This window comes from Sceloporus undulatus, chromosome 2, assembly GCF_019175285.1.
Source record: "Sceloporus undulatus isolate JIND9_A2432 ecotype Alabama chromosome 2, SceUnd_v1.1, whole genome shotgun sequence".
Taxonomy (NCBI): Eukaryota; Metazoa; Chordata; class Lepidosauria; order Squamata; family Phrynosomatidae; genus Sceloporus; species Sceloporus undulatus.
In genome coordinates, this window is record NC_056523.1 from 257,218,058 (window position 1) to 257,244,894 (window position 26,837).

At 39.3% G+C, this 26,837-nt stretch overlaps 1 protein-coding gene across 1 annotated transcript; it reads right to left on the reverse strand.

Moving 5' to 3' along the window:
- Nucleotides 1-3,434: 3,434 nt before the first annotated feature.
- DIRAS2 (DIRAS family GTPase 2) lies at nucleotides 3,435-26,807 on the reverse strand. The gene is made up of 2 exons (XM_042453210.1): nucleotides 26,476-26,807; nucleotides 3,435-5,891 (listed from the first exon to the last, which is right to left on the reverse strand). Exon 2 carries the CDS (start codon nucleotides 5,850-5,852, stop codon nucleotides 5,253-5,255), a length of 600 nt encoding a protein of 199 aa, XP_042309144.1. The 5' UTR covers nucleotides 5,853-5,891; nucleotides 26,476-26,807; the 3' UTR covers nucleotides 3,435-5,252.
- Between the last annotated feature and the right edge of the window lie 30 nt (nucleotides 26,808-26,837).

Here is a 26,837-nt window from a genome sequence, read left to right on the forward strand (position 1 = left end):
TCTCACATACACAGTCTCTCTCCTTTTCAGAGTATGAGCTATCCAGGGAAAACCATACTACCGATAGTTCTCCTGGAACAAGAGTATTCTGTAGGGCGGTTCTAAGTTACAAACTCTCTGGTGTTCTTATGAGGAGAATAGAGGCACTCTTGTAACATCCGACTTGCCACACCAGAGATCTCTAACCAAGTCCCCGGCACACATTCATAAAAACACTGTTACATAAGCCTCTCCTCCTGCTGTCTGCAGCCCTCTGCTATAAATCAATTAAAAACATGGGACTGATTTGCCTGCTTGATTCTAGTTACAGTACAAAAGCATAAATGGCCTACAGTACTGAAGACACTTTAGCAGAGCAGTTGCAGTGCATTGGAGAGGTGATCCATTGATCCCAGCATCTTAGTGTTCATGTGAATGTATTGCCATTAGACACTGAAATTTGGCTGTTGACTTAGTTGTGTTCAGAGCGAGCAGACCCAAAGTGAGACTTAATTTAGTCATGATTAGCTTAAATCTCATTGACTTCAGTTGTTTTGCTCCAAGCATGTCTAGATTGCATGCAACCCCTAATCCATCTGCTTCCGTCCAAGAAGACATTGTGAAGGGAGCTTAATCAAGAACAACAGTGCCATGTAATACAAAAGACATCCTCCAAAACCAAGGGAGGTACCTTGATTAACCAGGGACAGAAAACAGAGGGTCAGGAACACTCTTTTTAAACAGTGACAGTTGAAGTATATCTAATTCCAAGAACACTACAGAATGGTAACAATTAACATATGGATTTTGTCCATCTGGCTGGTTTTTGATGTGGGCTTCCATGTGCATGTATGGCTTGGGATGCAAAGTGAGTGTTTTGCAAGAAATAGTCCCACAAGTGTGTTGCACATGGCCCATTTGGCTTCTACCAGTTTTGAAAAAATAAATAAGGTGGAGGGAGATATCACAGTGCATGAATTACTGAAGCACTGAGGTAAGTCCCCAGAAAGTCAAATGGAATATGTTGCTGTTCTGATCCCTTTCATAGTTTGGCCCTATTCAAGATGCCTGTTTGCTGCCTAGAAGCAAATTTTTCAATGTAGTCTCTTCTTTGAATGCCAGTTATGAGACTATGACATATAAATGAGGCTTACATGTGTGTCTGTCCATGTTTGTTCTATTTTCTCTTGCTCTTGTACTATGTCCCAAAACAGCTACTGCTGCTTATCAGTGGGAAAGGGAAGAAGTGGGAAGCAATTCATGCCATGAAGATATGGCTGCTCTAGGATCCCAGAGGATGGAAAAGGAGGATGTACTCCAACCATGAGAACACCCTTGATTCCACCCCACACCTGAATTCAACTGCTGCTTCATGATCAAAATCACTTCTCGCTCAATTCCCTCCCCTCCTCTCCAGTAAGCAGCCCTTCATCACAGCTGGTGAAGGGGTGATATGAAACATCAGTGGAGCTAAGCTTCACTGTAGGATCTTAGCCTATGTTCCAAATTATATTTCTAATTTGTCACTTTTCTAAATAGAGTTCCAAGTGGAAAAGATGAAAACCTTTTACTGGATTGAAACATTGCCTTACAAACAAAGCAAACCAATTATGTGGTTACATATTGAATTATTACCCTGCTAAAAACTGGTGCATTTTCTGCCAGTCAGAAAGAGAACTCAATATAAAAATATACAAATATATTTCCTATGCTTAATGAACACTTTTAAAATGCCCTTTTCTAACAGAAGTCTTAGTGCATCAAGAGGAAGAATAGATAATGAGATAACCTCTGGCTTTGGAAATCGTTGCCATTTGCTGGGCAGGTAAAGATTCACATAGGATTGCATCTGACTGGTTCCTTCACCTAGAGAAGGCATCCATTATACATACCCTATTTATACATTAAGTGTGGAACTTGTTTCAATAGAGTATGCTGCACTAAAATTCCTGGCAACTGTTGGCTTCCACATCTCTGAAGCAATGAATCTGCCCTGGCTTTTATTCTGTTAAAAGTGTTTCCCAAGGTGCCAAAGTCTATCCCTCAAATAGGTTCACAACCTTAAACATTTACAATTCAGTCTAAAACCCAGAGTGAATTCACCACCCCACTAACATGCAAGTCACCCTTTGCCATCACATGAAAGAAATGATTTTCAGTGCAATGAACAGATATTAGAGTTTATCCCATTGGCTTTGATCCTGTGATAGATGTGGGATGTAACTTTAAGAAGGTTGATCTTATCACATTTCCCCATCGCTGGAGAGTACACAATCCTCTTGCAACCCAGGCTTCTGCTCCATCTTTTCAAGAATGGGAAAATACCATTGTTGAAAAGATGCAGGAGGAGCCCAGAGAAGCCTGGGTTGCAAATGGGCTGCATACTCCCTGGTGACAGGAAAATGAGCTAAGATCTGCTTTCTTAAAGTTACATCCCGCATCTATCATGGGAGCAAAGCCAATGCAATAAATTTCATTGAAACCAATAGTGTTTGTTATCAGGCCTTTAGTGGGACAGTCTCTCTTCTGTCCTCTATGCACTCCCATGGAAAGTTCACAAGTGGCTGTGGTGATCTAAAGCAATTTCTAGCAGGTTTCATTTCTACCAGGAGTAGATATTTTGTAAAGTTAATAAGTCTTGCCACCTCAAGAGACAAAGCCACCCCAAATGCTTTGTATTGTTGCTGGGGAAAATGTGTTTCCCTCTTCACTTACTAGGGAGGGAAGTTCAAGAAGTAACATAGCCATACTAATCATATAATGCAAGGTTTCAGCTGTCCTAGCTTGGCTGTACTACACCCCAGTTGAACCCAAACTCTACCACTCATTAAACTATATCATTATTCCTCTCCACATGTTCAGTCTAGGGTGAATACATATGCTGGGAGAAGCAGGCAGCAGTATTACAGCAAGTGCCCCTATCTCAAACTGTTTATCTAACACCAGGAAAGAGTCTACTCACATAAAACTGTATGAACAATAAGTGTCATGGAGCCTGGGTCCACTCCCTCCCCACACACATTGGTTCTGTCTGGGTCAGACATCTGCAACAGGTTTCTGTCTTCACTCTTAGAACATCTGACTTTATTAAGGCTGTCCCATCCAGGACATGGGAAATGTTTCCCGTTCTGACTGGAAGATGGAAGGAAACTTGGAAGGAACTCTGGCCTTAAAGTGCAAGCACTTGCTTTGTTGCAAAGTCTGTGTCTTCATGCAAAGGGTTGCTGAGATGAAAGAGCTCACAGCATTCATGTATTTGTGAGCAATGTGTATTCAAAAGCAAAGGATGCATTTAACCAGCTCTTTGATGACATTTTCAATGTAACATGCTTGCTGGAGTTGTTGGTTTTTTACAAACATTTTTCAGACTTTTGATAAACACACTTGTCAATCGGTTAATATCCTTTCTTTCTAAAGAGTTTATTCTCTTTTCACTTTAGCTTTTAGTGATAACAACAAAAATCTATTGTGATTTATGTACTGGAATTTAAGTGTGCTTTATTGCACAAAGATTTCACAAGTCCATTGAAGATGTGCAGGCCACTCTATGCCAATAGACTGCCTGCCCTGAAGTCACACAAGCCCATCCTATTTTACCCCTTCATGGTAAAAAACATATATGAAGAAGTTGTTTAGAATGTTTGTGTCACATGTTTTTGTCTGGGTGGGAGAGATCCAGGGAAAGAGTAAATTTAAATGGCAAAATAATCCTGACAGAGTTAGGATTATTGATCAGCTATGGCCAGTGATGGCTGGTGGCTCCCATGTATTTGGACTGATGAATCAACTCCAGGTTTTAGCCTGAAATTTAAAGGAAATTCAAAGGTTCTGATCTACTTTTGGGACTGGGTCAGCTGCTTGGAGTAAAACCTGGATTCACTGCCCTGCTAAAATGGAAGCGACCAGCTACCACTGCTTACAGCACCATCACCACCATATCAATTTCTTTTCCAGGGTGAGTGGAGATGGTGTCTCTTCCTTTCTCTCACTCGACATCTCGACATGGGTATTATCTACACCAGCTGGCCTAGGAGATTAGCACACTCTTTTTAAAGCACCTTATCCCTGATGGGATAGAGGTGTGTTTAAATTTACAAGTGGGTTTTATCGTATTTACCATGGCCAGGCTAATGCAGCCTGCATACAGCCCGGATGCTAGCTGGGCTTATTCTGCAGCTTTCCAAGAATGGCAAAAGCCTGTTTTTGAAAAGCCACAGAATAAGCCTGGCTGGCATCCAGGATATATATGGACTGCATTTGGTGGCATCCAGGCTGTATATAGGCTGCATTCTCCTGGCCACAGGTGAATATGATAAAACCCATTTGTAAATTTAAACACACTATCCCATCAGGGATAAGGTGCTTTAAAAAGAGTGTGCTAACCTTCATAGTGTCCTGTTTGTGCTGCAGCTATAACAGGGAAAATAATGGACTTTAGAAGTATGGTGTCCATGTCAAAAGTCAACAGATTCAAAACATATCCTGTTCCCATCCTTTTTGGGAGTCTGTGCCAAGAGAGCTGTCTGCTTTTGGACATCCCTTTCTGTTGGCACTTATGCCAATTTCTCATGACATTCTGCTGGAGTACAGGGTAGAGTCACTGCATTTCAACTAGCCTATGAGTCTCTGGGGTTAAAAATGAAATTATGTTGTTTTACAATTCCTAACAGTAATTTTGCAGATATCCATATAAACTATAAACCCATTATGTAACAGACTGTCATGAGTATTATAAGAGAGAAATCAAAACAAACTGATAACATGTTAAGTATTGGTGGAATTTGGCCTGCTCTTTTCACCTTTTTGGTCAAAAAGAAATTTTCCTCTCTCTGTGTATCCAGAGTCCTAAGACCTTATCACACACACTTTTGCCCCTGATCTGGGCATGTGCTACATGTGACTGAGGTCTAAAGCATTTCCATAATTATACACATAGCACAAGCATAAATCTTTAAAGGACTAACTGTTGTTCCTTACATGATGGTAATGATCCTGATGGGAGCTATTAATTATGGATGTTTTATTTTTTATAACATTAAAATTAGGTATTGTTGGTTCTTTGGAACTATTCTTGTCATGAATGGCTAATTTATAAAAGGATGACATTTTGAAAGGGCCTTAGTACATTTACTCCATGTTGTTAGATTGTACTATATTTCTTTCAAAACAGTTATTAATAAAGTAGTCTCACATACTTTCCCCTTGGTGTATATAGGCATGAAACCTGTCCACTCAGGAGAATGAGTCTTGATGATTCTCCAAGGTTGCTGCTTTCACATGACAATACACTTGCCCTTCAGCTTCTCTTTTCTTTTCTGCTGCTTACTTTTTTTGCCATCAATCTGTAAACTCACAGTCCGACGTTTCTCCAAATTCAGCAGCTCCTGGAACAACTCCTTCACATTGTGGTTTGTCTTGGCAGAGGTCTCCATAAAGGCACACTTCCACTTTTTGGCCATGGCTTCACCATCACTGGTCTGCACCTCTCGGTTGTGGTCCTCATCATTCTTGTTTCCCACCAGCATGATAGGAATGCTGTCTATATCCCCTTTGATCTGACATATCTGTTCGTAGATAGGTTTGAGTTCCTCCAAGGACTGTCGGCTTGTGACAGAATAGACCAAAATGAATGCATGTCCTTTGGAAATAGATAAACGCTGCATGGCAGGAAATTGATGGCTGCCTGTTGTGTCAGTAATCTGCAAAGTACATATGCTCTTATCACAGCTGATCACCTGCCTGTAGGTGTCTTCAATTGTAGGGATGTAACTGTCCCTGAAAGTTCCTTTAACAAACCTCAGGACCAGTGAACTTTTGCCAACTCCTCCTGCTCCAAATACCACTACCCTGTAATCATTGCTTTGTTCAGGCATATTTTTCAAGATATGTGGTGGTCAACAAGGAAAGAAAACCTATGGAGAGAAAATATTAGCATTAACAATTTGTTGGGGAAACTGTTCAAAAGAAATTCAGAGTCAGAAAAAATAGAATAAAATGGTGTGTTATTTCACAACTTGAATGCTAGTGATGATAAAGCCGATTTCATCTCAACTTCAGATTACCAAATTTCTTTCCAAAGCATGTGTGTATTGTAATTTCAATCACTATGATTGCCTGATTTCAGAACCAATATGAAATAAAAGAGATTATTATTGGCCAAACTACACAGAGAATGCTAGATTTTGTCTGAATGTTAAAGTCTGATAAAGACAGAATTCACAGGAAACAATGCTTTCTTAAACAATTATTGGCCTTTCATTAATGTCTGTACTGTTTATGTTCTGTAGAAATATTTGAATGATTTACAAACCCTTGCTATAACTATACTGTTGTACTCCTGGTAGCTCTAATCTACCACTGTACAATATTTTTAAACTTCATAACCCTAAAGCAATAATGACACAGCACATTTTTTGTATGACATACAGCAGTAGCATAGCTGTCTTCTTGCTGTGTGATTACTGCCTTATGATTATGAAGCATCAAATATTATACAGTGGGAGATTAGGGCTAACAGGAATACAACAGTATAGTTATAGCATGGGTTGTTTGTAAAATGACAGTCTGATTCTAGGACTGTCCAGGGCAGAGCTGGCTGATGTCAAGAGACCTATTAACAAAATCACCCTGGAGCTACTGCTCCTCTTCCCAATTCCACTCTGCTTCTTCATCCACATCTTACTCTGGCCCAGAGAAAATAAGCAAGCAAGCTCATTTCCACTGGGCATAAAAACCTTCTCTGTGATCTTTTCAGTTGTGCTATATGCTTTCTTGCTTTCTAATTTCTCCTCCCAGACTCATTAAAACATCATTCTTAGAAACAGTGACTAAATATGCTTGGTCCAGTGAAATTGTATTGCTGTATATAGCACCTCCAATAGCTATCACACAAACAGATTTTGTTGTTAAATACAGTCAAGTCAACTTCAGTTTATGGCAACCCTGTAAATGAGAGACCTCCAAGCCACACTGTCATCAAGTCTTGCAGAATCAGGCTTCTTTGATTGAGCCTATCCATCTGGAATGTAGTAGGAAAAGAGGAAAACCAAATTCCAGATGGAGAGAAATAGAAATAGATACTTTTTACAAAAACAGATTGCATTTATATCTTTATGGGAATTGGGGTTAGCAAGATGATAATACAATACGTTTGATAGCAAATTTTGTAAAACCAGACAAATCTGGAAAAGGAAAAGCAGTATAATTTGTGTCTGTGCCTGGTACTTAACGCCGTTTATTGACACATGTGGGCAGTTGTATAGCGTGTGTCTGTGATGGTATACTCACTGTTCCTTCTTATGTACCTGAAAATAGATCCCTTTTGAAAACTCAGTTCAATTTACCTCTAAGCAGACATGTATTGGTCTGCAGTATGATTATCCTACTTTCAAATATGTTCTAATAGAATTTATGATAGTTGTTTAAGACAAAACACAGCCTCACGTTTGCTGAAATCCAGGAATGGCTTATAAATAAGGGGTTTACAATGCTGCACTAAGCTTTTTCTCTTAGGCAACCATCTATATGTAATTAATCTTGCCTTACATAAGAGCTTTAAATACATGCAATGGAAAGGGATGTTATGGTGGCTCTGACTGTAACAGGATTCTTGAAACTGTGTTATCAGAGATGTGAGCAAAATTTTGGAGTTGTTAATTACTTAGCCTTGGACATGGACTGGATACATCACAAAAATTGTATTTTTAGGATATTTTTATTTCTGATTTTTTTTTTTTTTTAAAGCAAACAGTATACTGGAAATGTGCATTTGGCTGCAGTTTTCAGTACCATTCGATTATTTTCCCATCTTGCATTACTGATGCTAATATAAGAAAGCACTGGGGAAAACAGCTGGTGAGCATTCGTGTGCATTGATTAGACGCCATAACAGAATTGACAGGCTTATATGCATGGTGCTATCAAGACTTCTGTGCATGCACTGTTATACTAATGTAAACGTGTGCATTAATGAAACACCACAAAAATAGATATGGCCATACTGCAATCAGAATTCTGTTGTCCTACGTTAGCTGTTGCACCTTTTTTCTAGACTCAGAAAGTGATGGAAATGGCAGACAAATACAATCTGCCGTCTCTGAATAGCCTCTTTCACCAGTATCTTTTCACCTTTTTGGTCAAAAAGAAATTTTCCTCTTTCTGTGTATCCAGAGTCCTAAGACCTTATCACACACACTTTTGCCCCTGATCTGGGCATGTGCTACATGTGACTGAGGTCTAAAGCATTTCCCTCATCAGGGGAGCGCTAGGCAGACCCAGCAACATCAGGGACTGCCTGAAGGAGAGGCCCCTCCCTCCTTAACTGTCACCTCGGCCTCAGAGGGAGCGATCAGGCATACCCAGCAACACAGGGACTGCCTGAAGGAAGAGACTTCTCCCTCCTTTAACTGTCACATTGTTTTTGTATTGTATTTCAATTTTTTACTGTACACCGCTATGATCATTGCGGAATAGCGGTCTTAAATAAACGTCTTATATTTATTATTATTATTATTATTATTATCTTGCTCCTTCCTCAACTGCTCTGCCCAGCCACTACTGTCACAGCCACTGCTATCAAAGGGATTTCAGACTGCTGTTTTATCCATGTACCCATGTGCATCAGTAATAGGATGGGGCATGCAAATAAAATGAAGGAACTGAAACTTGCAGCTGACTGCACATGCTTACATTCTATAATTAGTTTTACCTGAATTCAGTTAGTTCTCAGCATACTTCATTTGCTACAGAGTGAATACAAAGGGTAAGAGTAGCTTGCACTCAGTTAACAGGAGAAAGGGGCAGAATCTTGCCCTTCCCAGCAGTGGCATCCTGGTGCGGGAACTTATGATTTCACCCTCTCCCCATTGACCTCCTCATGTTTCACATCATACAGATTTTTTAACAATGCTTTTTTGCTAAGATTACCTCTAAATCGTAATTCCCATATACCACTGAATGTAATGCTCATAGTTGTGACATAAACAAGTAGCAAAATTAAAATTATACCATCAAATTATAATATCGTATGCACAACCTAAATGTATTTACATATACATAGTGAAGACATGGTTAAAATGTGATGTTTTAAAGAAAATTTTAAAAGAATAAAAAAATCAATTTTTCATTTTAAATTTAAATTTTGAAATTTGAATTTTAAACAAATTCTGGGGCCTCTCCCACTGAGCTTCACCCCACTCCCACTATCTTTTAAAGCATTTTAAAGAGAAGCAGATGAATGCCACAGCCCGTTTCTGCCAAAAGGCAGGTGTTTGAGGAGCAGTGGTGTCACCCCCCCCTTATGGTGTCACCTGATACAGTCCCCACCCTCTAGTGATGCAAACTGCTGCAGTCTCTCCTAGCTGGTATGTTCTTCCTCAAGAATAACTTTTACCATCTTGATCACACACTGATGTTACTTGGCCACATATGTTCTGGTTGTCATCTGTGCAACGTTGGAGGGTTTGGTGAGACCTGAAGACATGGCATACAGAGTAAATTCACAGAACCAAAAGTTTACAGTATTGAGTTCCCTAAACAGCCTATCTGTGCCTGCCTGAACACTGACATCTTCTGCAGGGGGATTCGTCTGTGTGCCACTGGTGAGATCAACGCACTATGTAAGGACTTGGATGAGGGCCTTCTCAGCTGTAGCACACCTGTTGAAGGCCTGGTTGAGACAAATACTGGCTGCATTTTTGCACGAAGTAAAAAATACAGTTGTCTATTCAAGCTTTTGGGGCTAAATAATTTACTCTAAAATGGCTATGCAGAGTTTTAAACTGTTTTAACCTTTTAACATGTGTTAGACTGTTTGCATGTTTCATATATTTTAGTCTATTTAAACTAGTTTTATTACTTTAAATTATTTCAGTCTGTTTATATTTTATTTGTAAGCCACCATGAGATCTTGTGATATAAGACAGGAAATAAATATTAAAATGAATAAATGGCAAGGAGATGTGGAAAGGAAATTCCTCTATTTGCTTTCCATATGACAAAACAGCACTTTTATTAATCTTCAGTAAAGCTTGGTAAAATATTCTGCAAAGCAAAATGGATAGTAAAATCCAATACAGTGCAAAACTGGGTCATTTGAATGGGACCACTGCTTAATACAATATAGACAAACAGGAATGGCCTTGGAGTTTCTCATATCTGTTGGAAGTGTGAACTCCCAAGAGTATGTTAAAGATGTATGGGTTGAGAAAATTACCAGGGAGTATATAAGAAAGGTATAGTAGAGAAAGAGAAAGTAGGCAGCCTACAGAACCAGAGGCAATTTAAAAGGAAAATTTCCTTAAAAAAAAAAGGGGGGGAGGAGCTGACTAAATCTATGCGACAGCTGTTAGTCAAGAATGTGGATTAGAAAGAGCACGGATTAATCTGCAAGGATTAATAAATTAATTGCAGTCATCATGATTTAAATAAAATAATATGACAGAAGAGACCATACATTTCCTGCCAAAACCAGCTACAACAGATATACACCATTCTTGTGGGGAAAGGATTAGTCTTTTTCTAAGTCCAATAGGTCATTTCCCAAGTCTAATTGCATTTTGCAATGCTGTAGGGGACTTGCAAAGTGTACATCATTTTTATGTTTATATACTGTCTACATTTTATTGACTGTTTTTGTTCACCTGTATCTTCCAAGGGATCTATTTTTGCCTTAAAAGAAGATACCTATGGACCTACTACTTCCATTCCAACAGTGAAACAACTTCATTGTCTAGCAGCTAGATAATGAGAACAATTGCCTGTCAACGCCTCTTTCATCCTGTGATTTTTGCAAGTGTGATATACCCTCATAGCAACCATCTCAAAGAGATCATTAATTTCCTATGTCATGTTTTAAAATGCACATCACAAATGAAACTGCCTTATTTGAAAGCATAGCAGTACCACATCTACTACAGACTGTGGAACCCCAAAGAGAAACCACATCTACTAGGAAATACCAGCACATTTTAAATATAAATTTGTAAACGCTTACATACCTTTTTAGTACACTTGAGACAAGACCAAAACATTTTGTCAAATAACTGATTACATTAACTGATTAAAAATACTTTTAGTTGACTAAAAATTGTTCTTAGCTTTTTAAAGCTTTTTAAAACCAGAGATAGTATATGCCATCTTACAAGAACACATTTTTCCTTCTTTTCCTCACCTTTTTGAATATGGCACCTGTTGCACCACAAACATGAATAACTATTATCACTGTATGATTTTATTTACATGTAAACACACACTTTTATTCACATACAAATACTGTATATGTGAATATAAGTAAGAAATTAGCACTCACAGACCAGAATCCTACTAGGAAACAGAAACTCGTGGGTATCCAATGAAACCAGCAGAGGAAAATGGAGACACATCTCAAGATACTGATTGGATGGTTAATTTATTGATAAATGGTCCAATGCATTTTGGGCTATATATATTCTCAAAGCCTTTTTATAAATCAACCCTTCATCCAATGAGCAGCTTGGGATGTGTCCCAGTTTCTTCTGCAGATTCCTGCTAGGCCAGTTAGAGCAATTATAAATCAACATAGGGAGATCCAAATGAGTCAGTGGATCTACTCTAAAGAAGACTGATAGTAGGATTCCATTAATAATTAATTAACTGATTGTTCTTTCAGTGCAAACTTATACATGTTGACTCAGAAACGCATGCTTAAACTAGCTCCTATGCATGTGGGCAGGGACTATAAGGTGGGAGGGGGGGGGCTTCCGCTGGCAAATTAGTCTGGGACCTGAAAGGTCAAGAAAGGATCTATGACAGTCCCCTCCCTTAAAAAAAAGTGGGGGAAACTTCACAGCTCCCTTTCTATTGCATCATTGATTAGCAAACAGCTCTTCCAGTATTTTCAAGCACCCATAGATTTTGGTATCCACAGAGGGGCCTGGAAAGAAACCACAGCAGATACCAAGGGCCCACTGTATCAGCTCTTCCACTCAGGGATGACGGAGCTGCTTTAACATCTAAATCTGGCAGACAAGTTAAAAAAGCACTGTAATATAAAAGTCTCCTAAATGAGTATGTGTAATGATTAAAGAACCTTGCTCTAATGAAATGTTTAATTACAGTTACTGAGCAAGCTGTTTTTTCCAGAAATTAATATGTTCCTCTTTTAGGACTGCAGGTTTCTAGGAAGGAGGGAAACATGTCTTTGAAACATAATCAGTCTTTGAAAAAGCTGAGAATAGTCAACTGTGGGGGGAAATCAGGATATTCTTTGAGATAATTTTGTCCCTGGTGTTGTACATGCCATGCTGAGTCTAAGCAGTGTGGGGAGAGGTGACTCCTTTCGCCAAACCTTCCCACTGTAAAAGAAGAAAATGACACAAGTCTCCCTCTCTCTCACACACACACACCTCCTGTATATATTTAAATAGTTTCTATTCCCTGCTGCTGGCATTCTGGTAAAGAAGAATTTCAAATCCTCACACAGCTCCCAGTTAGCTGCAAACTCTGACTCAGGCCCTGTACACACCGGCCATTAAGACTGGCATTGGGGAGGACTCAGGGAGTAGTGTCCTCATGACACATGCCCGACTCTACCCCCAGAGCGCCCTGATGCCTCACACCGCTCCACATGGCGCGTAGCATCATGCTGCTCCTCCGGCGCTGCGTCCATATGACACACCACCGAAGGACCGCTTTTTGCAGCTCCTTTTTGCACCCTCAAAAGGCCGGATCGGGGTCATGGCCTTTTGGGAGCCCATTGTTTTTTTCTTCAGTCTTTATGCTACCAACAATGATGTTATCATGTATCCAGTCAGACTAAGCTGTGTTGGCACTACCAGAGATACAAGCTTAGCTTATTCAGAGTGAGGCAACATAGGAATTGACTTCACTCGTTACTTTGCCCTTAGTCCTCACCTATGTGACTCTCTGATTTGATTTGTGTGACATTACTATGTTAACTAATGTCTTATTAAATACTGCAACAGCAGCTAAGTGAGTTTCCAAAGAAAGGCAAACAGGTACTAAAAACAATATGCTCTTTTAAGTCTTCAGTAAACAGTTTAGGTTCCACCAAAGTTTCTATTTCATGCCAAAAATGCTCCTTCTAGGGCTTATTTCTTCTCAGCTCTAGTAGCTGGCCAAGGAAAACAACATAAAAATGTCTTCTGCACATCAGCTGAGAATAATGAGTCTAGAAAAGTCTAGACTGTGAAAAATACACAGATATTTTCAGTGCTATTTTATGTGTCTAATGAGCCCTAATATATCTGCCCAACATCAGCCATGAAATGTTTGTGGGCTAATGTTTATTAGCTGTATTGTTTTTATGACTGCAAATTAGGAATGTGGTCCCGTTATAGGCATCTGAATTGATTTAATATAGATGTTTTAATCCTTGATTAATTGATCTATTGATTGAACTATCATAAATAAACCTACAGAGAGCTATATTTCTGAACTGAGAAGCACATGAAATGACGTTCTGAAAAATCCACATGTAACGTAATAGCAGAAATCATCAAAGGTTAGATGTTCTTACTGATAAAAGAGAAAATGACCACCTACTGTTTTATAAGAAATTTGGTTAGGTTTTTTTTTCTAAAAAAATTCCCCTCAATTATTGTGGGAGCAATTTGTTGATTTAAGTGTATAATCTATCAATAAAGCATTGCAAACTCTCTGAAAAGATGGGATAAATGCATTCTTTGATTCCATGGCCTTTGATGGTTATCAGTGTCACGTGTACTACATATCTTCAGACTTATGAATTCTATTTCTTTCTTTCTTTCTTTCTTTCTTTCTTTCTTTCTTTCTTTTTGGGAAGCCATCTGTGTCCCAAACTGCTAAGCTAATGTCATATTCAAGCACAGATGTACTGGCTACATAGCAAAGTAAAACAAAATCCAAACTACACACCACACTGAGGCCAGCTAAAGGCACAAAATGCAATATGCCAGATTTTGAAGCTCACTAGCATCTTCATCAGGCTAATATGTTGGGACACAAAGGAAGGGATATGGGGAGCTTGGTTTGGCCTCTTCAACTTTTTGCTATCTCCCTGGAAGTGTGGCAGAGGATTATTGCTGTCAAGATGGGTTGAGTTTTTCTGGCACTTGTGTAATTGTAATAAATAAGTGACAGTGTAATAATCAGAGGTCCAGCATCGTTAGTGTCACCATAAATCGGAAATGGCTTGAAGGCACACAACAACAGCAGCAGCAACAACAACATGTCATACCCTCCAACATTTCACAGTTGAAAACCAGGACATGTGTGGCCAAGCAACATCAGAGTGAGGCTGAGACAGTAAAATGTATTCATGAAGAAGAATACACAATCTAGAGTTTTCTTTTGCCTGAGTCTACAGGGAGGGCCAAGATTGCAGACACTCCTTTCCCTTGGCTAAATTAATTAAGTGAAAACTACTTCGGGCTTTAGACGCAGTTTGCAGCAACCTAAGCTGAGGACAAAAGGGGAAAGTGGGAGGAGGAGAGAAGAAGTGAGATGACATAGGATTAATTGGGACTGTCTCTATTAAATTAGGACAGCTGTAGGCTATGCAATATTTTGAAAAATGCCAATAAACATCATCCATTGATTTCCTTCCAAAAAGAACCCAGCCCGAGTAAGTGCTGCACTGCTAGAACTTCTTACTGTTCAAGAGGAAAGGGTGGGGTGGGGGGTAAGTGCACTTTACATTCTTGGCATTGTAGATTGACACATGCTCATTCTGAGGATTTAGAAAACAATAAGCAAAAAGCATAGTTTTTGCTGTGTGAATATGTAGGTATGTGAGGATTTGTCTCTCTTTGCATCTCTTACCATTTTCTATCTTCCCAAGAAGCTGCATATTTAAGCAGAATTTCCATCAGGACAATTAATAATGCAAAAATGCTTTTTCAAATCGTTTTAAGTACAGTCCTAGAGAGCTAGCCAAGTTGCACCAAATTTAGCTGTGGAACACAAGATGCCAGATTTAATTGAAGAGAAAGGAAAAATCACCACGGAGTTCTTTTTCTGATCAAAGATGGCTCTCTCTTTTCTGATGAACAAAATAGCTTCTTTCATAAGGTCTGCTCCAAAAAACCCAGACTCTTTCTGAAAGACTAACCACAGAGGTGAAATGCCTCTCTGTTAGCAGAGAAGAGTTACACTCAAGGGAGGAGGAGCAAGAAGGATCCTCCATGAAGATCAGCCATATACTTCCAGAAAGTTCTGTCACCATTAATCTATTGCCAAAGCATTGCCTTCAGTGGCAGATGAGAATTGTGGCGCACTCCAGATGCTGTTGGCCTGCAACTACTTACCAACCTAGATTACATATGGTAAGGAAAGCTGAGAGCTGCAGTTCAACAACTTCTGAAAGGCTGAGTGGTTCTCACCACTGCAGACTTTGCAACAAGGTTCCCCACGGACAGGTCCTCTGGGCCTAAATTCCTAAAATGAGGAATAGGTTGTAGTGCTGTAGAAATCTGGGGATGATTTCATGTAGAGTGGGGTAAGATATGTTGTCCATATTGGAGCAATTTTAAAGTTATGGGATCATTCTAGTTTGATAGCTAGGCTACTTGAAATTCCTGTGGAATCCTAATGGAATTTGTACTACGAAACAGTTTAAAAGAACACACGTTCTCACAGCCTCGTTGCATCAATTATGCCTTGTTTTTAAAATGCAGGTTGTGCAGCTTAGTCAGACCAGCTCTTGCTCTTAGATTTTAGGATCTTCATTAAGTAGTCTCGACATGTAGATGGAAATTTGCTGCAGGATAAAACAATGCTATTACAAAAAGTTTGGGTCAGTGTCATCATACACCTTTCCACCTCCAACATTAGAACTCTCTTGAAGTGCACTTAGGGCCACCCCAAAATTGTAATGGAACATGTTACTCAATGTTACTAACTTAAATCTCAATTTCAAATACATACCCATGTATCTAATGCTTGGCATTACTTGAGACCAGGAGTACAAAACCACTTACAGACTTGCAAAGATGCCCAAAGTAAAACAGAAGCTTTCCCTGTAGCACCTTCTGATTCTTCATATTTAACATTGATCATTCAAGGCCCATAGTGTGCCATGATTGCTTTATAATTGCTTTTCTGATGGTCTCTTGCAGTTCTCAGAAGTAGAAGTGTTCACAGACCAAAGAATTACAAGGAACACTGAACAATCAGAGCAAAATTCAACAATTGCAATAAGGTACCGTAAGACCTTGTGAATTTCGCTTCTGTTGGATCAAACTAATTGTGATGCATTTACTTTGCATGAATTGTATGAATACAATAGACATACAGTACAATATTTCTATTATGTGAATAGTAGTGTTGGGACCAAAGAACAGGAGGAACAGACAGTAGATCCGGATTGATATCCGGGCAACTTGCAATAGATTGGTATGGATTTCTCACTCTCGACTGTCTAGCAATTGCAGCAGAAACATTATGATGCAGTTTAGAAAAACCTAGTGGTTGTAGATTGTAGCTCCTAGTAGATTTTAATGTGCAAGGTCTGTGAGCAATAATCAGTTCTGCTGTTCAAATCAACATTCTGGGCTGAGATTCCAGAACTTTTTCATCTAATGCATGCTTTTTGCATCATGCATCAGTTTATGGATCACAACATTACTAATAAAATAACAATGTAGATCCTGCAAGGTGAACTCTCCCTGTCGCACCATAGAAAATGGGGAGAGGCAGTTTCCCTCCCTATTACAGTTTTCACCAGAACAAGACAGAACACAGGCTTTGCAAAGCTTCTATTTGCGATCCAAAGGAAATGTCCATTGTTGCCAATAGGAGCAGCCACTGAAAAGCAAATATCGGCTTATGTGAGGCAAATTTTGCCACAGCTGTAGCAGGAAGAACTCCCTGCTTTCTGTTCCCTAGAATGGAAACAACCGTTCCTGTAGTTAGTATTTATGTAAGACAATCTGTGCAATGTTCATTGGCCTTCACAATGTTTTTAAGGAGGAGTTAGGAAGGCTTCCACTGAAATGCATAGTCAGAAGATTGCAAATTAGAGGATAGCCAGAATTTGGGGAAATTACCTATTTTTTTAATTACAACTCCCAGAATCCCCAGTGCTGGCTGGGGTGGATCCTGGGAGTTGTCATCCAAAGAAATAGCTTTCTAAAGCTCTTGATCTACTGAGGAAATTCCATACCCTCCAACTTTTCACACATAAAAAGTGGAACACATGTGGCCAAGCAACAACAAAGAGTGGTCAAGATGGCAAAATTAATTAATGATGAAGGAGATACTAGCTAGAAGTGGATGGAGTAGTTTGATTTTGCCTGAGTCTACAGGAAAGGGCAAGATACTGACCCCTCTGTCATCTTCCCCCCTCCCGCTCTGAGTTAATTACGTAGAAATTATCTTTGCTCTTTGAACTCGGTAGCAACCAATGTAAACTGAGTGGGAGGAAGAGAGAGAAAGTGGAACACTTTAAAAGCAGCTTAAAAATAGAAGGACAGAGGATTAATCAGGACTGTTGGAGAGCGTGACAATCTATTAAGACTGTATGAAATATGCAACAGAATTACTCAGTAAATATGGAGAGAAGCAGTGTACAGAACCAGGGGAGCTTTACATTGTGCTTTCATTTACAAATGGGGAGCCAGAGCCCAAGCAATCCATCATTCATTGATTACAAGGCTGTGCTTCTGATTAGGCAAAGTGACTGGCATACATTCAATGAGCAGTCATTACTTCTGTTATTTTGAAGGCCTCAGCAGCCAGAGAACACTCTGTTCAGATGCTTTGTATTTCAGCTGAGCTAAGACTGAATCACAGAGAAAGAACTATTCCTACCAGCAGTTAAGACACAGCATCAAAGCCTGAACTCTTTAAAATAAAGTACTGGTATATTTTACAGTGCATGGTATTTTAACAAGAAAAAGGGATCTATTTAATAGGAAGCTGCATGTGTTCTTGCATTTACAAATGTATTTGTGAACAGACAAAGTATACATTGGTGCTCTTGAACAATTTTCAGAGCTGTAAACACATTCTCCATTGTTGAGAACTTTGTTGTTGTTAATTGCCCTCGAGTTGACCCAGGCTCATTGTTCCCCTGTGAATGAGACAAGACAAGACCCCTATCCTCCACTGCTTTGCTTAGGTCTTGTAGATTCAGGCCCATGACCTCTGATTGTGTCCATCCATCTGGCATGTGGTTTTCCTCTCCTTCTCCTTCTACCTTTCCATCCATCTGGTATGTGGTCTTTCTTTCCTTCCTCTACTTTCTATCTTTCCTAGCATTATTATCTTTTCAAAGATGCCTTCTCATGCTTTGGTCAACTTATGACAGCCTCAATTTGATCATCTTGACTTCCAGGGAGAGTTCAGGTCTGGTCTGTTCAAGGACCCATTGGTTTTTCTTTTTGGCTGTCTACAATATCCTCAACACTCTTCTCAAGCACCACATCTCAAATGAATTGATTTTCTTCTAATCTGCTTTCTCCACTGTCCAACTCTCACATCTGTACATGATGATGGGGAATGCAATAGCGTGGATGATTCTAACTTTACTGCTCAGTTGTCTATTTTTAGAATCTTACCTAGTTCTTTCATAACTGCCCTTCCCATTCCTAGTCTTCTTACTTCTTGACTGGAGTCTCTCTTCTGATTAATATTTGATCTAAGTTATGAAATCTTTAAGTATTTCAATATCCTCATTGTCTAGGTTAATCCTCATTTTCTAGCTTACATTGTCTATGTATTTCCTCTGTGGTCATTATTTTTGTTTTATTTATGTTCAGCAATAAGCCTGCCTTTGCACTTTCTTATTTGACCTTCCTTAGTAAATGTTCCATGTTTCTGCTAGTAGTTTGGTGTCATCCATATATTTTAGATTGTTGATATTCATTCTTCCTATCTTTATTCCTTCTCCTAAAGTCTCAATATATATACGGTAGTGATTTAGTAAAATGGTGTCCCTCATATAAAATGGCAAAATCAAGCTTTGCTTTTTGGAATTTATATGATGATGATGATGATGCTAATTTATTTCTATCTCACCTCTCCCATAGGATCTGTCAGTCTGTCTGTCTGTCTGTCTGTCTGTCTGTCTGTCTGTCTGTCTGTCTTCAAGCTAGGAATGGTTGAATGCATGGATAAAGAATCTGTGGATATGGAAGACCAACTGTACTAGAACTCAGGGTCATCTGCTGATGCTGGAAGGTGGGTGATTAAGAAGCACTTCACAAAGCTAATAATTAATCTGTGGAACTCATTGCCATAGGAAGTAGTGAGGACTTCCAATGTGAATGTCTTTAAAGGTGAGTTCAATAAATTCATGAAGAATAGGGCCATCAGTGACTACTACTCAAAATGTCCATATGTTATTGCTGCAAAAAGAGACAGTGTGCTTCTGTACATTTGGTTTCTGGAGTCGAAGAGATGGAGGAAGCTGCTACACTCATGTCCTTCTTTTATGCTTCCCATAGGCTACCAATTAGCCAATATGCGAGCAGAATATTGGACTAGATAGGCGTTAGGTCTGATCTAGCATGTCTTTTCTTAAGTTCTTATGATGGGTTCTTAGGATGTGACTATAGTGAGCACTGCCTATACAGATTGTTTTTTCAGTCTTAGCACTATTCAGGAAACTACTTATGGCCCAATAGCCCTTTACAATTTGGGTCCAGTGTAGTTAACAGAGTACACATCCAGGCCACTGGGATGGCCCAAAATATTGAAATTTTCATTGGAGGCAATAATCTGGGGTTGATTTGGTCAGGGGCATGAAGCTGCTGATGAGAGATGAAATGAGAAGTGAAAAAATGACTTTTATATCAGAGAAGCGTAACCTGTATAGCAGTGGAGCACAAGCCATAATTTCCCACATATACACTGCTCATATGAATAATCTGTACTCCAGAGCTCCCAATGTCTCTCTCCTAAAACTGAATCCCTACACGTCATGCTGATACAATAATGGACTGATGTTCTTCATTTCACTGGGCTATTGCACCAGAATTTTTGTCCTGGCTGAAGTTTTTGAACTGCCATCAAAAGTAGCACCCTATATAGCATGTTAAAGCAATCCATTCTAAGGCATATGTGACTGCTATCCCTCTCCAGAAATGGATACAGTGGGCAAACTAGTGTAAGCTGAACAAAAGCAACTCTCTGTCTTTGGGAATCCTGAGCATGTAGGAACACCTAGGCCAAGAACATTCTTACACTGTAAATCCAGCCTTGCAATGTTTTCCAGAAATATGATGACATCAGATCACTAGATCAACTGTCTTCATAATCAAAATCAGTTTAAAGGAGAAAGAACATGTATATCAGTTTTGAAAATGTAAATAATTAAATAATTAAAAGTCAGTTTTTAAGTTAGGCTTGTTCACCAACCTGGAGTCCCATTTGGGAGAAAAGTGGGATATAAATCAAATAAATAAATACAGCACAAAACATGGCCAATTGTACTGTCTAATTGTACTAAGGCCCTATATAGACTGGCCCGAAAGGCCGGCCTGTGGGCAGAGTCGGGATGCAGCACCCTAACGATGCATGCCCTGACTCTGCCCCCAGGGTGCCATGATGTTGTGCACTGCTCCAGATGGCGCACGGCATCATGGCGTGCCTCCAGCACTGTGTCCAGATGATGCAACACCAAAGGGGCGTCATACAGCCATGCCGCCACAACTATAGCATCCTTTGGAGAGTGCAAAAAGGAGCAGCTTTTTGCGGCTCCTTTTGCGCCCTCCAAAGGCCAAATCAGAGCTGCATCATGAGGTTGCCACGGCCCCAATCGGCCAGGAAAGGGGCAGCATCCCACCAGAGGTCTAAAAGAACCAATTAAAGCTGACAGTTCAGGATCATCCCAGGCTCTGGTTTTTCCAGGCAAAAACCATAGACCAAGGAGAGCCCTGATCATGTCATTAAGAGTTTTGCATTAAATACTCACTACAATTGCTCATTCAGACACAGAGAGAGGGTGTTCCTAGATCAAGGTGAAATGAGGAAATTATTCCTTCTCCCTTACTTATGGAGATCGCATAAATAACATATAATCCAGCTTACTTACTTCTAGCCCGAAAGTGAATGTAGAGCAGAGTGGAGGGTGAACCTTGACACCACAGTGACTGGGAGGCAATGAGAAAACTAACTTATGCCCGAAACAGAGAGGCAAATTCATGTGGTTTCCCACTGCGTGCTGGGCATAGCGTTTAGATGACGCATGCCCCAAACATGGCAGGAAACTGTGCCGATGCTGTGTCTTTAGAAAAGAACCAGGCCAAAACGGAGCAAAAAAAATCAACTCCTTTTTGCAGCCTGGTTCAGGACCACAGCAGTTGCTTGGATCGGGAATGGGTGCATGCAGTCACCACAGCCCTGGTGTGAATGGCACTGGTGCAGCCCTGCCACATTTTTTTCTACCCATCTGTTTCGGTCCTTAGTAAATCAATAGACTTCTTGGGTGGTCTTTGCAAGTTGCAGCAAGAAATAAATTAAGCCTTGCAAATATGGTGCTTCTCTCCTAGCTGAGTTGCATACAGCCCTTTCCTCTTGGCTGGAGCCGATTCTTCCCATTCACCCACAAAACTAAAGAATTAGCACTCTTACATCCTGCCTGGAGATGACCCTAGAAAACCTGAGACTCAGTGTCAAGCCCTGCCATCTGGCATCCCTTAAACCAATAGAGATGCACTCCCTTTTTCTAGTTACAGGTATAGATTATCTGTTCTTTCAGTCCCCTGTCCTAAAGTGCAGTAGTGAATGCTTACCTGAGGAGACCGGCTCATTCTACCTGATGGTAAAGCTGCCACCAGCATATCTTCCACAAACTTCCTAATGGTCTCCTCTCCTGGCACTCTCTGGCCAGATGCACAGCTATGCTATTGTGGCATCAATATTTCCTGGCCAACAGCTGAACTGCTATTGCATTTGATCTCTCTATCAACACTGCTGGAATTCTTACAAAAGTGATGTGGAATGTATGGCCCTACAAGTATTACCATATTGTAGTTCCCATTGTCCTCTACCACTGGTTATGCTGGTAGGGACTGATGGAAGTTGCTGTTGGGAATGTGGGGCTCACCAGAATAATCTGCTGAGCCCCACATTCTCCACTCTTGTTATAATTAATGGTGGGATTTTTAGGAGATTAAATATGTTTTTCTCAATTCAATCCATTTATTACTTTAAAATATTTTGATTTTAAATCTAATTGTTAACCTTTTTTGGGGGCAAAAAATTGTAGATCATACCTGGGGCCATTTAAACTGGAAGGCTATTGGTAAATATTTAAATAAACAAAAAGAAAACATCATGCCTTCATCATAGGGCTTCTTTGTCTTTTTTTTTTAATGGCAAACTATATTTTTAAAAACAAACAAACCTGTAATTGTGGTAGTCACCTTAATATTTAAAATAAATTAAATTTCAAATGTTTGTATTCTTTCAAAAAATGATAAAATTAAATTTAATAGCTTAACTAATGCCATTTGATCATAAAAATCTAATTTGACGAACTGCAATTTTTAAAAAATTACGCAGTGCAATTTTTATCATCATGGCTTTCCAATGGCAAGACTGAACATCATTTTAAGGAAGAAAAACAAAGAAACACTCATGCAATTCAGTGAATCTCATTACTGCCTGGCATTGATTTTTAGTTAGAGCTGCTGAGCGCAGAGGAAAAAACCGTATGCAATCTGAAAATTGATGGGCTTTTACCAATGCTGCTGCTGTACGGTACATCCATCTTTTAAAAGAGAGAGAGAAAGAGGATGCTAGCTAGCACTGTAGCATTTGCTAGTCACTCTGACACAAATTCACTTCCTGTAGCTTTAATTCAATATCTACTGTGTTGACTAAAGGAATGTAAAGAATGTTCTGACAGACCTTCCAGTTAAAGGCTTCAAATGAGGGATTCTGGTCTTTCTTTTCCAAAATTCATTCATGCTTTATATTTCTTGGCTTGTAACTGAAGTATTTTAATAGCTGGACTAGGTAGCAGAAAACCTAGATCCACCTTTAAATGATGATATGCTGCCTTGCCTATGTGTTTGTTGGGGAGGGCGAGAGGAATTATTTATCTTTTTCCACTTTACAAAAGTTTTAATAAATTATTTTAAACTAAGAAAATGATCAAATAGTAATTCCTTTTAGGATAAATACAGTGCCTGGATATTTTTAGTTAAAGGCTTGCCCAAATCAGTGTGATGGAAAGTAGTGGTCCAGGAGTCACCAGTTACTGGTCCCTGGAGGATTTCAAAGAAAGAAAGAAATATGGTACTGGTTCCTGGGAGAAAATCCTGCTCTTCCCTCCGCCATCAGGTAACTTAAGATGCATGGGCCTACATCAAGTAAGGAACCATTCACTGCAATACACAGATTTAATGTAGGTGAAGGGTCTTCTTTTTTTAAAAAAAATATTTTTAAAAAAATGAATTGGCTTCCAAGCTGTCATTAATAGTGTGCCCACTTTTCAGACACAAGCTGTGAAGCAATCCTGCTGGGTAACCTCTATTTCTTTCAGCCATGCATGCTGCATTAAACTCAAAGGAGTTGTGATTGTTAGATGTACTCTTTGTGCGCATACATTCTGAACTACTGCCCTAGCATTCCTTGTACATTTTATATAAAAAAAACACTAATAGAAATAAACAGAGTTTTCTTTTCTTTAACACTAGGGCAAATGCTATTTTTATGAAGCTGTGTAAAAAGAACTAAATGGAATTCCATATGCACAACTTTTCTGTTAGCACCGTTAAATAATAAGAAAAAAATATTTTTGACATTTAAGAAACAAAGAGGACCATGACACTATAAAGATAAGAAAATTTATTGTGACATAAGCTTCCATTGGCATTGTCCATTATCAGATATGTGAAGTTTATACTTAAGGTTGGCAAATTGATATGCACATGCTGGGGATGGGAGGATGTAAATAGCCAGGATGGCCGTTTTTCTGAGTGGGGAGATCAACACACAAAATGCTGAGGTGAATCTTTCCCTCCCAGATCATTATTTTAACTGTTACTTTATAGAGATCATACAGAAAGAGATCACTGCCTCATCGAGTGGGAAGCAGATTTTATCTTATGTGGCCCACTAATGGGGGGAACCAAAGAGCTGAGGCAGAGAGTAGAGGGCTAACATAATCAGAACATATGAGGCTGCCTTACACCATGCCACACTGTTAGTCAACATAACCATTTTAGATGGACACCAACGCTCCAGAATCTTGAGTAGAAGATTTCCGCATCACCTATCACCTGATCATTTTAACTGCAATGCCAGGGATATATACAACCAGACCCAGATGCTGGGGCAGATTTTTTCATGGACTAGAAAAAATAATGTGTAATTGCATATCTGAGTGCAGGAAGCAAGGTGAGAACCAAGACTAGATAAGACAAAACACTTGGTCAAGATATGTAGCATACATCTAGAGAGATTCACATGGGTTCTCTACCTTACAGGAACATATGCAAGCCCATTCTGCTTCCAGCACTGGGCAGCGAAGTATCTTTTTAAGGTCACAGGTAATGTATGACAATGATGGGCTTCTCCTGTTCTGTTAAGAGGTATGTGTGTGTATAAGAGGTGTGTACCTCCTATGACGAAAACACAGAACAGGAGAAGTCCATCACAATCATACTTTACCTGTGTGACTATAAAAAGATATCTTGCTGGCTAATGCTGGAAACAGAATGCAGGTCTGAACAGACTATGTTCTGATTGTGCTATGCAATTTTGACTCTGTGTGTGTGTGTCAGAGAGAGAATGGGAACAAGAATGCTTCTGCCAAAGGAGACACTACAATAGCCTTTCCCAGTTAAAAGCCCACACACCTAACTCAATTGCCAAAGGCCTACTTTTCTAAAATGGTGCCTAAAAACTTCACACTCTGTATTAATGACTGTCACAGATATCAAATGTACTTTATAACCTTTCTGCACCATTGGAAAGGGTTCCATAAAATGAGCCGCATGGTAAAAAGATGCTGAATACATATCTAAAAATGATTGTGTTTCAGTTATCAAGTCATGCTAGATAAATGATGAGGATTATTTTATTTTATTTTTAATGAACTGAGCATATGGAGCTTCTCAACCATACTAAAGACTGTATTTACAAATCTTATCATATTCCTAACTCATGTGGAACCTAACTAGCTCTTTTTCTTAAGCAGGGGTATGAAGAAAGAAAAGATGCCAGTATGTCTAAATTCAGTTGAATAATGGTAGGACAGTTACTTCCTTTTGAGAGCTGAAACCAAATGCACAACTGTAAATAATTCTTCCTATATGAAACAGTTATAAGTTTGACATTGGTACATCTTCACGTCTTTTCTTCATGACTGTTAATGATCTTTTATAATTCAACGGCTTGTATATTTTATGGAATGTAAGGAATGACTGTTCCTATAACACCATTCTTTACTTTTATTTTTTAGAAAAAAATCTCAGTACTGAACACAGTAAGACTTCCTACTGTCTAGACATGTATAGATTTATGCTATAAACTGGCTTATGCAGTACAAGTTTATGTTGTAAACGACAAAGCAGAAAGGACTTTAAAATTAATGATAGAAAAAGAATTTTTTTCCTGCATATATGTAAACATCTGCACCAATGTTCTATTTTAAAAATAAAATAAAATGAAGCTTAATTTAAACTTAAAATAATGGTTACTTGGCGGAACAGCCTTGAAAGGTATATGTAAAACAACCTAAAAGGAATATTTATGTAAATATATGGACTTTCATTTTTAAAAGATATAAACATGCAAACTTTGTAGAAAATGCTATATCATATTGTACCTCTTAATATATTGTTAAGAATAAAGGAATAAAATAAAAATCACCAACTGCAAATTTTCAGTCAACCTCTTCTTTTCACTATTTGAAGAAGAATGATGATTCAGGAGAATCAACTTACAAATTTGACCCCATCTCTGAAGTTTCCCAACTCTAAACATGTTATAGACTTATCTGTTTTAAAACTGCTCCCCTCCACCTCTTGCTTCATTACTCTCTGAATACGAAACCCAAGATGAAGAGGTTTTGAACATTTGCCATGGTTCGATTTCTCCCAGAAGGAAGATGTAAGGTATGAGACAGATTCTAGCCTCTGTTGAAAGATGCTGAGGTATAAAGTTCTCTCCCATCAGCATCCCTTTGCAGTCCAAAATCTGTTCTCATTCCTTTGGTTCCTCCCACGCCTTCATTTCAAATCCTGTATTATTTCAGATCCCTTCCCCAATATGAAGATGGGATTCAAGCATTTCTCTCCAGTGTTGCCAACAAGCCTCAAAGATATTCCCCCAAATGTTTTATCAAAATCCAGAATCCTCGGAATTCCCCAATATTTACTAGAATATTCAGTCATAATCCCCGGAAATAAATTAATTAAATTCCCCGGACTCTGGGGAAATCCCTGGAAATTGGCAGCGCTGTTTCTCTCACACATTCATCCCAGCCACTTATGTCTTGTTTGTTATGCAACATGCATCTATAATGTATAGATGATTTTGGAAAAAGAGGCAGAAGAGACATACCTGAGGAAAATAAAACTGATCACTCTGCTTCAGTTTTTGCCTGTCATAGTAGCCAAGGTGCTACCTTTCTTCTGGAGGGCTGATAGTTGGCTCTCTTCTCCTACCTACCAAGCTGGCCTTCCTATCCCTTTTATTTCTCTCCTCTTTGCATCCCACTTGGCAGGTCTTCTTGGATGCTGTTCTGTGCCTTGCATGTGCTCCAGGCGCTCTATTACAGCTCCTCTCCTTCTCTCTTCCTTTTTGCCTGCCTGGGCTGTGGCTTTAATGCTCCTGTGCGTGAGCGACAAGCTCTCTCCTGCTTATGCACATCCTCTCTCCTCTCTGGGCTGGACCAGCTCTAGCTCTGGCAGCTGCATCAGTTG

What these genes read in the sequence shown, in the direction of transcription:
- DIRAS2 (XM_042453210.1), bottom strand. Translation starts at nt 5,852, where the DNA reads ATGCCTGAACAAAGCAATGATTACAGGGTAGTGGTATTTGGAGCAGGA.